Below are 13,497 nucleotides of genomic sequence, written 5' to 3' on the forward strand. Positions count from 1 at the left end.
TTCTTCGGCCTTGATCTTCTTTCTTACGCTACTCCAACACCGATTTTGACCCTTTTTATGAAAATGGCTTCCCTAGGGTGTTTCGAATCATTTCCTGGCACTGTTATCATACTCCCAGCCACTGATACCACGCCCTTCCAACAATGGACTATCGGCGAACAGCTATCGGAAGATATGCACCAGCAGACCAAGAGTGCTGTTGAGAAGGGTATGGGTCCTTCCTACGCTGCAGCCAAGTTTTACTGCCATAGTATCGACCGCGATGAGAAAGCTATGATGCGCATTCATCTTCAAGTTCCAAACGTCAGTACAGAGCTCTCTAGCTCTGCAACCCGTGCTTGTCAGGCTGTTTCGGCCCCTGAATTTTGCGAGATCAGCGCGTTCAAGGCACTGAGGTGGCTCCGAAACTACTTGCTCTTCACGAAGGAAAGCAGGATAAGGACGGCGTTATTTCCGGGGGCTTTGTGAACTATCTCACTGGGAGATTGTGCCAGGCAAACCCTTCATCGAGGAAAGCTTATGGGCTCTCAGTTATGACACTCGCAACGTCATCCGTATTCAGCTTCGGACTCTATCAGTATGGTTATGATTGTACCCTTTAATGGAAAGAGTTAATCTAACCGTAGAAAACTAGCAAGCTCTTACAATGCGGAATTGACCTCTACCCACCTCATCTCCACAAGATCATCTATGACGATCAAACATCAACGATGTATGTATATTATACTTATCTGTTACACATTATAGGAAACAAACTGATTTACACATAGGCACCTTGGAGGCCGAAGAGGAGCATTGAAGGCGGATCCAGACGAGGAGTCGACCGAGGGTAACTATATGAGCTTTGGGTTGCTCAAGCTGTCCCAAAATGTGGACTGGACTCGAGATCTCAGTGTCTGGGAATGGTGTAGAATTGATGGCGAAGCAGCATGGGAGAAAAGTCATCAATGTATGCCTACCAGGTGCCCATAGGCGTCCACCGGGGGTTGGAAAATCGAGGCTGTTTCAGATGCCATCTCGAACATAGGAGACACCACGACGAAGCTCAACTACTGATGGGACCCAACGGTGCTGCTAGAAGGCGAGCTAGTTGATGTGCATTCAGTCGGGGCAATCAGGAAACACGTGGAATACCCGGACAATGTATAACAAGAAGAGTCACACATCTCGTTATATGCATAATTCACTCAAGCCAACGACATCCCAAATTAATAGGAATATAGCTGCCCATTATCTGCCCAGCATAGGCTGGAAAAGCGTTCGTCTCCTGCATCATGAAAAATGCCACACCACGGATAGTCTACCGTTGATGTAACTTATTAAAATTCTAACTTAATTTGTCGGTTTATTATTGATCGTATTAAATATTAAACGTGCTTGGTAAAATCTAACGTGAGAGGAATGGATATCACCTCGTTTTGATAGAGGTGGAATGAACTAGCATTGAGCTAGAAAGAAATTCCTGTTTTCTCCAATATTCCTAGATCTCTGCTGATCCAGTCCAGTTGAGCAAAGCGAAGTTGTTAATTATTGTTAAAATTAGGAATCATCTATACCCCTCGTTGCCAGAAGTTGAGTCTAGTCAATATTGAACACGGAAGTAAAATCATGTCCACACCCTCGGATATCCCGGGGTCTTAAAAATGACGGACCCTACATTATTCTTTGAGCATCAGGCTGGCTATAAATCAGGGTCGTTTTTTTTCTTCCCACTCGATTTATTCAAATTTATGTTGTGCGGTGTGTGGCTGAGCTGTCTAATCAGCTCTCTTCTTGCCGCGCATGATCTTGCGTCTTTGGGCAATCATGTGCGTGTACAGGACATAAGATCCTGGTGGGTTGTTAGTAGCCGATACTATGAACACTTTACAAGGTGAACAACATACCAGGCACATAGATCACGAGAATCGCAATCAAAAGATAACGGAAAAGCGGGTTCAGTTCGCCAGCAGGACCAAGGGCCTGGAAGATAAGCGTGCACTCGCTGGAGATACCAATGGGGTAGAAAATGTAGAAAGTGTTGTATCTAGTCAACGTGAAGCTCATCAGCCAATTGAACACGGTAGCCACGCAGAAGAAAAGGAAGAAGACCAAGACTTACCGTAACCAAGTCCACCAGCTCGGAACCGAGTTCCCAGACAAGGTAATCGCGAAGAACCCATAGCGGATAACCTCCGTAATGCCCCAAGCAAAAACACACCCCAGATACGCATAATCACCCAGCTGGGTATTCCGCCCAGCACCAACAATCTCCCCACCAAACTGCGCCATAATCCCCCACACCAGCAGCAGCCGGCTAGAAACCTGCATGGCAGTTGTCATGAACGGCGCGCGCACAAGGCCCACAATGCTGTGCACGACTTCCAACAGGGCGAGGGACTGCGTGGCCAGCAGTAGCGGGGAGAAAGTCTGGCCGAAGACCTTCGGGAGGGTTTTGGTCGAGACATGGGCTGGGAGGAGGGAGGCCGTGTAGACGACACAGGTGCCCCAGGCGAGGAGATTGAGGGTGTTGTAGGTGAAGAGGTAGGCCTTTGTTAGGCCCGAAGAGCCGGAGCGCGGGGCGCTTGATGTTTTGGTTGAAGCCATTTTTGACCAGAATTGTTTCTCGTCGGTCTCGTGGGCGCAATTGGTGATGATGTTGCCCTGGATGGAGGAGCTGGAAATGTTGATTTGGTTGGGAAGATCGCGATCAACAAAAAAAAAAGGGACCGAGGTCAAGATTCCTTACATAAGCATTCTGGAAGATCTCGGGAGCCCTGGAGCCCGCGAAGAAGCTGTGGAGAAAAAGCGTGTTTGGGATCTGGGGTATAACACATCTTTATTTTATTGTCTATTGAGTTTCTTGGACGATTTATGCTTATTTTTATTGAGGGTATATAAGTATCACTATAACTTTGATATTACCAGCAGTCGGGTGCTACATGCTATTTAGCCAATCACCCTTTCAAGAAATCAGCCATGCAGTCTCTTTGCTCTTCACCCCAAATATAATCCATAACCGAGCTGTCGTATCCGGATATATCTTCTCTGCAAGTTTGGACTATGTGAACAATTTTCAGAAGCTCTCTGCCGAGGAATAGGCTTGATGTGATTCGCTCCAGGAAATCGAGTGCATGTGTCGGCAGCCAAACGGATGGCTTCCAATGAAGGCGCGCTATTGGCGGCCAGGGATATGTAGCTGACCCCGCGGTGTAAAACTGCATGATCTAGTCCAGACTACTGCAAGAGCCTGGCTGCCATCTCGTATTGCCGGCAGCAAACATGCGTACAACATAGTTTGGCTTATTTTGGACTTGACTGGTTTGGGCGGTATGTCCGAAAGGCCTAAGGTGGGCCGATGGGAAGATATCGGAGGGATTATTATTATTTGATGTGATCGCTCTGATTTAAGATGATAGCGGTTAATTTACATAGTTCCTCGGTGAATTTAGCGCTAAGTCACCCCGCGTGAACCAGAAAGTTCTTCAATTTATAGTCCAGTTGATTCTCCGGTGTTATCTACCAGAGACTGATGTACCTTAATTACCGAAGGCGACGAACTGAATAAAATTTGCGTCTGCAATTGTAATCAGTACTACAACAGTCATTCTCATCTCATGTTGTACGCAACCCAGCAGTTCACGGGTGTATGCGAACTGACATCATGGGGTCGCTTTGCATAGGCCTTAAGCCTTTTGAGGAGTAGATCAAGCTCTGTCAGCGAGGGAGTTAGGAGTATACAATCTTCTCCAGGGCTATACATTGCGCATGACAGGAGAGACCTTGCACAATGGAAGTATTAGGGTACACAAGTGGAAAGTAAACAGTCCAGGGGTTCAGGTTGTATGTACTATGTATGTAATTTGTGTAATTTGACGTAATTGACGTAATTTGCCGTGACGCTGAAATGACATCAGCGGCTGGTGTGGGCTGAACTACTGCCCCATCATATGATGTCATAGCAGCCATCGCAGCTTCTCATTGGTGGGTAAGTGTTAGAGCCAACCAGTTCGTGCAAAAACCAGGGGAAAAGAGATGCACAAATGCCCCCATTCCTCTATATAAACAAAGATGGCTGCGGTTCGCGAGTGTGGCCTTATTCGACCTCATTTGACATTTAACGAGCCTCTACGCCAGTCCTTCTATAGGACACCCGAACCGTGAAGCCAGTCCAGGAAAAAAAAAAACAAGAATGAAAGGAACAGCAAAACACCCCATCGTCATCGGTGACAGCATAATCCATCGTGTCTTAGCCCAGCAATATTACCCCCCTTTCTTCCCCCTCTGAGAGAATAAAAAAGAGCCGTGGAGCCATGGGCTCACACATTGGTCGTTCAACTCACTGTCACCGAGTACGTCAGATGGGAAATCCATGCAACATACAATCAGAACGAGCGCGTTCCGAGTTACTGGACACGGTCCTTGAGGGTCCAGACCAACCGAATCAGGTTCTATCTGCGCACTTGGCCCAAGTCGATCGTGCTTCCCTGCTGTGTGAGCCGGGATTTATTACGTCTTACCCTTTTTTATCCCTTCGCGGCTAAAAAGTCTGCTAGGACACTAGGTGTTTTTTCGGTTTTTCTGGTTTCAACCAGTACTGACCGAGTCACGAAAAGTTGTGGTCCTCTTACCAGAATGGCCCCCAGGGACAAAAAAGAGAAAGGTCGCCATTCACAGTTCCCCAAATGTTTCCGCGTGTGACCATCCAAACTTCGCTTGGGAAAAGACCAAATGACGTTCCCTGCTGGGATCGGCGGTCCGATGATGTCGTCCTGCCGGCCCCTACTCCGTACCGCTGCCAGATGGGTATAGCAGCGGTCTTTGCGGTCAGAAAACGTGTCGTTTTTTTGATCGTTTTTTTTAACCCTATCAGTCCCCACTAAACCTTGTACTATTCAGTACACTTACAGCAGGTCACCGAGGGGTTATCCCGTTGACTTCGTGCATTTTCTTTCCGGTGGACCCATTAGTTGAAAGCTGTTGTCACGGTTGTACTCCACTATGCTCATGAACAGAGCCCAGAGGAGTTTGATCCAGAGATGTCTGAAAAATCAAGATGATAATGTACTATCTAACCAAAAAAAAAGCAAGAAAGTCTACTCCGTACGAAGTACAAGATTGTGCTAATCGTGTCGGACGTCTCGAATTGCTTTTTTTGGAGACCTTGGCCACGGAAAAAGAATAAAATCACGTTTTCAGAACATCGAGTCCAATTAGAAACCATTGTATAGATTGTAGCTAATAATATAACATACTAGTTCCAGTGCAATCATGTTTTCACCCGATTCAATGCCAAGACGATGACAGGAATGTAAAATAATACCAATATTACTTATTTTATATATTGGGGATACAATATTCAAGTGAATATGGAAATGAACTCTTAATTTATTTTTCACAATTTTTTCCAATTTTCTATATCTTTTTTTTCTCCTTCAAATCAGTCAAAGCAGTCAAATCAGTACCAACATCCTCTTGGTTCCTTCGGGTTACCTACCCACCTCCTTCCCTTTCTCTTTCTCCGCCCCTCCGATTTCCTCTCTTTCCCCCCCCTCGTCTTCTTTGACTTCCTCCTTTCTCCTATTCCGTGTCTTTTTCTTTTACCTTTCCTTTTTCTTTTTCTCTTTGGGGTCTATTGTATACCCTTCCCTTTTCACGGGACTTGGTCATCTCCAAAACTGAGAAAAAAAAAAATTATTATAGGTGGGATGGACTTTCCTATTTGCCCCTCTCTCTTTGAATATCTTCCTTTTCTTCCCTGTCTTGAATTCCCTGTCAAGTGGAGACCCTGGCTTTGGGGCTGCAGCTTATGCGATGCGCTAGTCCTTGTTTACAAGGCTGTGACTGGATCACCGTTCGAGTATATGCGCTGAATGGCCCTGTTTGTTCCCTCTACCACATATACGACCTCCACATCTGGTTCCTTTAATTCTTTTCCCAACCCCTGCTTATTGTGTATCGCGCTACCCCTCTATCCCCCTCAACTCCCGGGGTCTTGGTTTTCCCACCTCTCACTACCCAGCCCTGGTCACTATCTTGGTCACTCAATCTGGTGGCTGTATTCTCGGTTCCAGCCTCTTCACCTTGGCCTTAGACCCCGGAGCCGCTCATCATTGTCCCCGTTAACAGCTCCCTTGCTACCTTGGTGCCTGGATCCGTAACACCTGCTGGCTTTGTAAGACGACATATGCGTTGTGTGCAGATCTTGCGATTCTGACGTCCTTGTTGTATCATCGTTGATCTTTACATTCGAGAGTCGTTTCATTGATTTGCCACATTGTTTTGCTCATTCAAGATCTGGATCTGTTGGATGAATTTGAGCTGACTGGGATTTGCAAGCAGAGCCCCTCGTATTCTATCTGGATTGGCTGGGTATCAGACCGGAGAAATAAACCCCATTTCCATCCAACGATTGTGACGATCCGCGCATTGCACTAGGTTGCTCCCACCTACTTCTTTAAGCATCTGCTCCACACACACACACACATACAAAACCATGGCACCAACCGATACCAAAAAGGCCGAGCCGGTAAGTGCTTCTTACCCCATGGTCGAAAGTTCCTCGGCCTGATATCCGAGTCTAGGTCAAGCAGGGCCCACCCAAGCTTTCTGATTATAAGGAAATCCTCGACGAGAGCACATTCGAACAGATCCTTGAGATGGATGATGACGAGGAGGATCGCGACTTCAGCAAGAGCATTGTGTACGGTTTCTTTGACCAGGCCGAGAACACCTACAAGAAGATCCAGAAGGAAATGTGAGTGGTGTCTCATTCCCTGCAGGTGGAGTTTTAGAGATTGTCCTTTTGCTCATCATCGCGCAACAGAGATGACAAGAACCTCGATGAACTTTCTGCTCTCGGGCACTTCCTTAAGGGCTCGTCCGCCACACTGGGCCTTATCAAGGTCAAGGACGGCTGCGAGAAGATCCAAAACTTTGGCGCCCACAAGGAAGAAACAGGTCTCATTGACGAACCGGACACAGAGGTCTGCCTCAAGGCCATCAAAAAGACTCTGGATGAAGTCAAGGTCGAATATCGCAAGGTCGAGAAGCTCCTCCGCCGATACTACGGTGAGGAGGTGAAGGACGAAGAAGAGAAGCCAGAAGAGAAGGAGGTTAAGGAGGAGAAGAAAAAGGAAGAAAAGCCCAAGGAAGAGCCCAAGAAGGAGGCCACCGAGTCCAAGGAGACTAAGGAGCCCACCAAGGAAGTCTCGAAATAAGCGGTCATGTGGGCTGGTTGATATCCCTCTCTCCCCTTTTTCTTTTTAGCGACGGATGGAGCATGGCAAATGGCTTTTTCTTTTTCATTTCCCCTTTGCCCTTTTTCACTCACTTTCTCTTATCCCATCACTTCCGGTCCTGGCTTTTCTGACTTTCTTGACACGTACATAACAACCTCCCCCATATCTCCCCTTCCCGTCCGGACACTGGCGTGGAAACGGATATTCCTAGTCTGTCACCTAGGTGCAGGCGCGAGAAATGTGACGATTCCGAGGAGTTTTGAACAATAGCGACATATGGAAATCCGAGTGCCTCTGTCAGGCCCTGTTTTCTTGATCTTAACCTACACGTTTTGTTTGGATCGTCGTATGGTAGGCATTGCGTAAGCATTGAGTGACGGGGCGTATAACGCGAGAAGTAACCTATGATATATATGGATGTCAAAGTGTAGCCAAAGTAGTCAACAAAAGTACCTAAATATTGGGGTTGAGCAAGCTTACATATTTCTAGAGATAGCCATTGAGAGAACTTTCCCTGATAAATCAAATAACCCACGAAGGATCCAAGCCGAAAAGTGGCGCTCTAAGAAGCTTTTTACCTTCAGCCACTTGCGTGGGCCTCTGGGGTCCCCGGATAACCTTGGAAGCTTGACTCAACCTTGGGAAGTTTATACTTTTCCCGATGCGGGATGGTCGACGGTTGGCATCTGTTCAACAATATGGAAAAACCATTGACTAGCGAAATTCGATTTAATAGGAAGTTATGACTTGTGTGTGTGTGTGTGTGTGTGTATGTATGTGTGTGTGTGTGCTTCACAGGCCCCGATCCCCGAATGCTGCACTTCATGAGATTAATGTGCTCAAAACAACAGATCCCATCCTCCACCATCTACTACAACTGACGGCAAATTCTGCTGTATCTATGTCTACATCCGCTCTTGCATGGCCAGTAGCGAATGATAAACGAGTACCGGGGACCTGCAGTATGGAGATGGTGCAACGCCGGCGACATTCAACGGCATGCTCACATATTGCCCAAGCTGAGATTTGGCCGGTGTGGCTAGCTACAATTATTTGGGGGCGTTATGGGCTTTTGATTATACAAAGCGCCTCTAGAGAACGCTCTTCCTATCCCAATTCATGATTCAGTATGGCAGATGCAGACGCAGATACTCCTCATATCTCCTTGGCCTGGCCATCCCAACCAAAGCTCGATCTCTCAACAGTCTGTGTTAGTCTGCAATGCAGCGTCGGGATTATGCAGTGCCATTCAAATCGCGGTGCGCAGATGATCCGCCTTGACTGGCCCTCGTTTTGTGTACAATGTGACATCCGTTCTTTAATCGCAGCGCCAACGAGGAAAAGCTCCGTTGAGCGGGAGATTGGACGGTAGGACCTCCTGTCAAGAATTATATATCTTTCTGCTCTGGTCGGCATCTGGTAGTTGCCAAACTAGCTTTCGGCACGTATAGCAGCCGCAACGGTATTTTCAACTCTATCGAGTTATAAAGGCACTCTGTCGCTCGGAGTCCGCCCAAAACGATAGACTCAATGCTTTTTGCCACGTTGCTCGTCGCATTCAACCAACCATTCTCCCATTGCATATGCACCCATCACAAACGAGAAAATTGAAATCGAGTCAAGCTACTTCCCAACCGGATCCCCTTTGCCCGCAACGGGACGCAAGTACGCGCTCACCATAAAAAATGCAAAGGCCGGCGCAGATGCAAGCAACAGCACCGATTCAGGGTTTCGGTCTGTCGGATTTCTGCTCAATTGCATCCTGGCCTGGACTCCCGCCGGCTAGATCACACGACATAGCCAACGAGCGTTGTTTTTTCTGCAGGATGCCCGCAAGCCGTCGGGTAGGCACATGTGCCTTATTTGGCTTTATTTCCCGCTAGCAAAGGTGGCTGAATGTTTTACTTGCTGCTGGGTTGGGTTTCAGTGGGCCTCGATGCCGAGTTCGGGAAAATGTGGCTTTCCATCTTTTCCGTTAAGCTACTCCGTCTGTGTCAATTTTCTTCAGTGCGGATGCGTACAGGTGCATGGCAACGAGATTAACATGACAGGAATACTAGCTTTCCCTGCCAAATACCTACCTGTTGCCAGTTCGGATGGGGATCTCAACGCGGATAGCATCCGGTAGTATGTACTCCGGACAATATGCAATATACAAATTGACCTCGAAAACACACCCCTTTCTCATGCATGCAAGCATACATATATCTCCTACCCGTCTGTCTCGGATAGCAGACCTGAGCTCAGTAAGTCACCCTCGACATTCCAGAACGCATTTAGCCTGCCATCCTCGCTCAGTCCTCGACTCCGAGTGCTGGGTCTACGATGACTCTGTTTGCAGTTGTCTCGCTTTATTCGACTTGTCACCCTGGCCTGCAATATGTTTTTTTTTCGAGGGGGCGAGCGAGAGGTAGAGAAAGGAATAGGAGGATTGTGCTACCTCCTTTTCCATTTCTTCTTTCCTTCACTTCTCGCCTCTGATGTGAACCTCACACGCGCTCGTTTGCCCTATCGGAATTTCATGCCCCCAGCCTACTTCCCACCGAGAAAGATTGTACCACAACGCCGTTGCCCTATTCCCTAGCTTCCACCAGCCCCCAACGGTTTACTTACCCTGCACACGCTAAACCAATAAAAGCGAACACACTCCAGCCCGGATCGCAGCTTGAAGTAGTCCGGGGTTGTATATCAACGGGTGTGCAGTGATCACCCACACACACAGATTGTACATGTACCACCCTGACTCCACGAATCCTGCAAGAAGTACAGTTGCGTCTAATCCTGGAGAGAAAAATATAAGCGCCAGGACAGACAAAAACCCCGGAATATTCAAAAAATACCTCAACTGCAACACTGGACTCGTGCCCTCCATCTTTGTCTTCCCCTCTTTCTTAGTGTATGCATGCACGACAAAAGAAACAATAATAATCTTTATCATTTTTATTTGTAGGGGCGAGGTAAGAGGTATTGTCTTAGCCTCGAAGCACATCCCTTAGATCCCTGTCCTCTGCTCCGGATCCTTGTGCTTGTGTTATATCGATCTGATTGTGGGTTTGTCCTCTGCCCCATTTCCCCATTTCCCCGCTTGGTCTGATTGCGTCTGTTTCTGTCTCTTGTCTCGCGCTGTCCGTTCGCTCTGCTTCGTTCCGGTATAGGCGTCTCTGATTGTATCGGCACGGCGGCTTCGGCGCCGTGCAATTCGAAGCCGCCGTGCAATTTACAGCCAACGGCCGTTAGATGGGGTTCCGCGCCGTTGAGATCTGTTTGAATGAGAGGGGGAGAGGGATATAAAGTCTGGCTTTGATGTGGACTGTGAGTTCGATTCTTTAGTTTTGAATTCACATTCATATTCATATTCGTTGATCCTTTTTTCTTTCTTGGATTTTGATCTCACGGCTGATATACAAGCTCGGTTTCTACTCTTCGATCACGGCAAACACAGCACCCTATCCAATACACTCGATCCAATCGAGGAATCCAATAAAAATGCCCGTCGGACCTCGAGTATCCAAAGAAGAATTCATGCATGCATTGGGTCTAAACCCACAAGACCCGCATCATGAGCAATACTACCGCGCCATGCGAGTAAGTATACCAGCCGGACCTTTAACACTTACCTACTTCTTCCCTCTTTCCTTCTCCCTCTCCAATCTCCATATATCCCCCCCACACAATATATATTCCAAGAACCCCCTAACAAACCCCACCCCAGGACGAAGCAATCATTGTCTACAACCGCATGAACCTCGACACCTCCAACCTCCTCGACAACGTGCGCGCCGACCCAGCAACCCGCCCCCCTTCTTCTGGCACCACATCCGCCCGGACTGCCAGCGCTGGGCGATCCTCGAGATCTGCCACAATGCGCCGCCGCTCGTGCGCGGCTTGTTCGAGCGCGGGGCGACGAATGGCGAATACGGCCCGAATTGGGTCGCGGGTTGGTTGTTGTATAGTGTTTTTCGGTCGCGGGATGTGAGGAATAATCGGAATAGGAGGAAGGGGGAGGTTGGGGGTTCTGCGGGTTCGGAGTCTGGTAAGTATTATGCTTTTCTTTTCTGGTCTGGTTGGCGATGGGATGGCGTGTGCTTTATTGGTGAGGGTGATGCTGATGGATGTTTACATATAAAGATAAACGTACGAGGCAGGAGGAGACGACACAGCCGAAGAAATACTATGATCCTGTGCGGAATGGGACGCTGTGATCTTTTGGGGTTGAGGTTGTCTTCTTCAGATTTTGTTTTTTTTTTTCGCTTCATATCCAGTGCTTTCACTAGTAATATCTATCTTGTATAAGTGAAGTATGAAACTTGAAGACCATCTATGTAATGCAAAGTACATACGCTTGGAGATAATGGCAAGTAGATCGAAACAATCAATCATCGTCTTCATCCTTCTTATCATCCGAATCCCTCTTCTTCTCATGCTTCTGTTGACGATCTGACTTCAAGACCTCCGTCACACGCTTATCTTGCTCATCAGCCCGCTCATTCCACTCAGCATCATACTCAGCGGCGATATTCTTAATCTCCCCACGAAGCGAGTTCCCCTCATCAATCAAAGACTCCCAAAGCTGCAAATCAACATTATGCAACTGATAAAGCTTCTTCTGTCTCGCACTGATGGTAAAATCCAACGCAGACTTGTAAGAAATCTCCCGATTGTGATACAAAAACCACAAATAACCCCCCATCAACGTAGACAAACTGACCAAGTAAGTCACAGGCTCCATAGTATCCCACCCGAGATCAGTCTCGAAGGTCAACCTGTAAACCGTAAGCCACCAAATGGAAAGAATTCCAAACCCGCCAATCGCAACCCGCTGCGCACCTCGATGCGCCAGCTCATCACACTCCTCCTTCACATCCGCCATAGTTTGGATGCGTCGCGAGAGCTTGCGCAGCCGCAAGCGGAGGTAATACGTGCGCTCGTTGAACGACGGCACCGTGATGCGGATCTGGCTCAGCCCGGACGGCGCGCCTTCGATCGACACGATGAACTCGCCCGCGCGCGCAGCATCCCGGATGAAGTCGCCTATTTCTGTGGCTTGTGACCAGCGCACAAAGCGCTCGGGTTCGCCGTCTTGAGGCGGGGTGCCGTTCGTTTTGCGGGGGTAGCTGTAGGTTTCGACATCTTCTTCTCGGGACCGGCGGTGCTGGGTGGGTGATCGACCTTTGAGGGGTTTGCTGCCGCCAACGCCGTCATTTCCGGGGACGAAGTCTGTTTCTTTGGTTTGGTTTGCGTCCAGGTCGATCTCGTCTTCGATTCGCTTTTTGGGCTTGATGGCGTTGTCATCTTGCTGGAGCGCGATGAAGGATATAGCTGGTGGGCGGAGCTTGTCGGTGTTTCCTTTGATTGGGGGTAACTCTGACTGGATCAGGCACTCTAGGTATGATAGTGGTTGTTGGGGGTGGACTAGGATAGCTATAGGTTCGATTTCTGATTGGGGTGTTAGCATGATGACCAAGTGGTGTCCGAAGAATATGCTGAAGATTGACATACCTTTATCATGGCCTTCATGGCCGATGGTCGTTAAAGGAATGATCAATTTGAAAAGCCGCGATGGCGTCGTCAACATTTTACCTATTCCCAAAAGTCAGCATTGATCCTTAAAACAATCATAGCAGCACCTTCTTACCTTTGGTCATCCTCTCAGGCCACTTTTCTCCTTCCATTGGAGACTTTCCGCTTTCGCTATCCTCCCTATGGACTGTCTGCTGAGGCCGAGCTTCTTGATTGCCCTCTTGAACTTCGAACTTCTCCAAAAGCTCTTCAGTCTTCTGCTTATCGCTTGAGACTTGTGTATGATCTGCTTTGCTGAATTTCCTGGTCTGAATCCATGCAAGATGATCTCGTGGAACTGCAGCCAGCCCAGCACATCCCGGATTCGTTACCGGGGATGCACCAGAGGCTCTGAGACCAATCCCCCTGCCGAGACACCTCCCTGAGAATGAGCGGATATGTGTAGATGAAATGACAAAGCCATTCCCAACGCAGCCATCTAGCCCCGCCGAGCCAATCTTCCCTAACGAGCCGTACGGGGCACCGCGTTGTGATATCCTCCCCGTCGCCGCCGACACGATAGGCGCGCAATTCCGTGCCGGGAAATGCATTTTGAAAAAAGAAGATCTTTTTGTCCTTCCAATTGGTTATTGTGTATGTTCACGTCGCGTATAAAATGAGAGAGAATATGTTGTAGACTGTAGGAATTGAATATGGTTATGTTCGCGTCGGAGACTCAAGGCATGACGAAGCGGCGTTTTGGAGTACACGTGTGGAT

General features: G+C 48.1%; 5 protein-coding genes across 5 annotated transcripts; 3 read left to right on the forward strand and 2 right to left on the reverse strand.

Moving 5' to 3' along the window:
- Positions 1-63: 63 nt before the first annotated feature.
- Positions 64-972, forward strand: N7471_009719 (uncharacterized protein; the record flags this gene model as incomplete). The annotated part of the gene is made up of 4 exons (XM_057282438.1): positions 64-303; positions 378-577; positions 635-712; positions 771-972. 4 exons carry the CDS (start codon positions 64-66, stop codon positions 970-972), a joined length of 720 nt encoding a protein of 239 aa, XP_057133321.1.
- A 531-nt stretch (positions 973-1,503) lies between these two features.
- Positions 1,504-2,736, reverse strand: N7471_009720 (protein tyrosine phosphatase-like domain-containing protein; the record flags this gene model as incomplete). The annotated part of the gene is made up of 4 exons (XM_057282439.1): positions 1,504-1,831; positions 1,887-2,026; positions 2,102-2,656; positions 2,729-2,736. 4 exons carry the CDS (start codon positions 2,734-2,736, stop codon positions 1,758-1,760), a joined length of 777 nt encoding a protein of 258 aa, XP_057133322.1. The 3' UTR covers positions 1,504-1,757.
- Positions 2,737-6,475: 3,739 nt separating this feature from the next.
- N7471_009721 (Hpt domain-containing protein) lies at positions 6,476-7,199 on the forward strand (the record flags this gene model as incomplete). Its single annotated transcript, XM_057282440.1, has 3 exons — positions 6,476-6,508; positions 6,564-6,736; positions 6,806-7,199. The coding sequence occupies 3 exons, from the start codon at positions 6,476-6,478 to the stop codon at positions 7,197-7,199; spliced, it is 600 nt and encodes a 199-aa protein (XP_057133323.1).
- A 3,507-nt stretch (positions 7,200-10,706) lies between these two features.
- On the forward strand, positions 10,707-11,422 carry N7471_009722 (uncharacterized protein; the record flags this gene model as incomplete). Its single annotated transcript, XM_057282441.1, has 4 exons — positions 10,707-10,805; positions 10,933-11,192; positions 11,213-11,253; positions 11,349-11,422. The coding sequence occupies 4 exons, from the start codon at positions 10,707-10,709 to the stop codon at positions 11,420-11,422; spliced, it is 474 nt and encodes a 157-aa protein (XP_057133324.1).
- A 170-nt stretch (positions 11,423-11,592) lies between these two features.
- Positions 11,593-13,330, reverse strand: N7471_009723 (uncharacterized protein; the record flags this gene model as incomplete). The annotated part of the gene is made up of 3 exons (XM_057282442.1): positions 11,593-12,656; positions 12,720-12,800; positions 12,856-13,330. 3 exons carry the CDS (start codon positions 13,328-13,330, stop codon positions 11,593-11,595), a joined length of 1,620 nt encoding a protein of 539 aa, XP_057133325.1.
- Between the last annotated feature and the right edge of the window lie 167 nt (positions 13,331-13,497).

The sequence above is a fragment of the Penicillium samsonianum genome (genome assembly GCF_028829775.1).
Source record: "Penicillium samsonianum strain IBT 33392 chromosome Unknown utg000005l_segment0_segment0, whole genome shotgun sequence".
Taxonomy (NCBI): domain Eukaryota; kingdom Fungi; phylum Ascomycota; class Eurotiomycetes; order Eurotiales; family Aspergillaceae; genus Penicillium; species Penicillium samsonianum.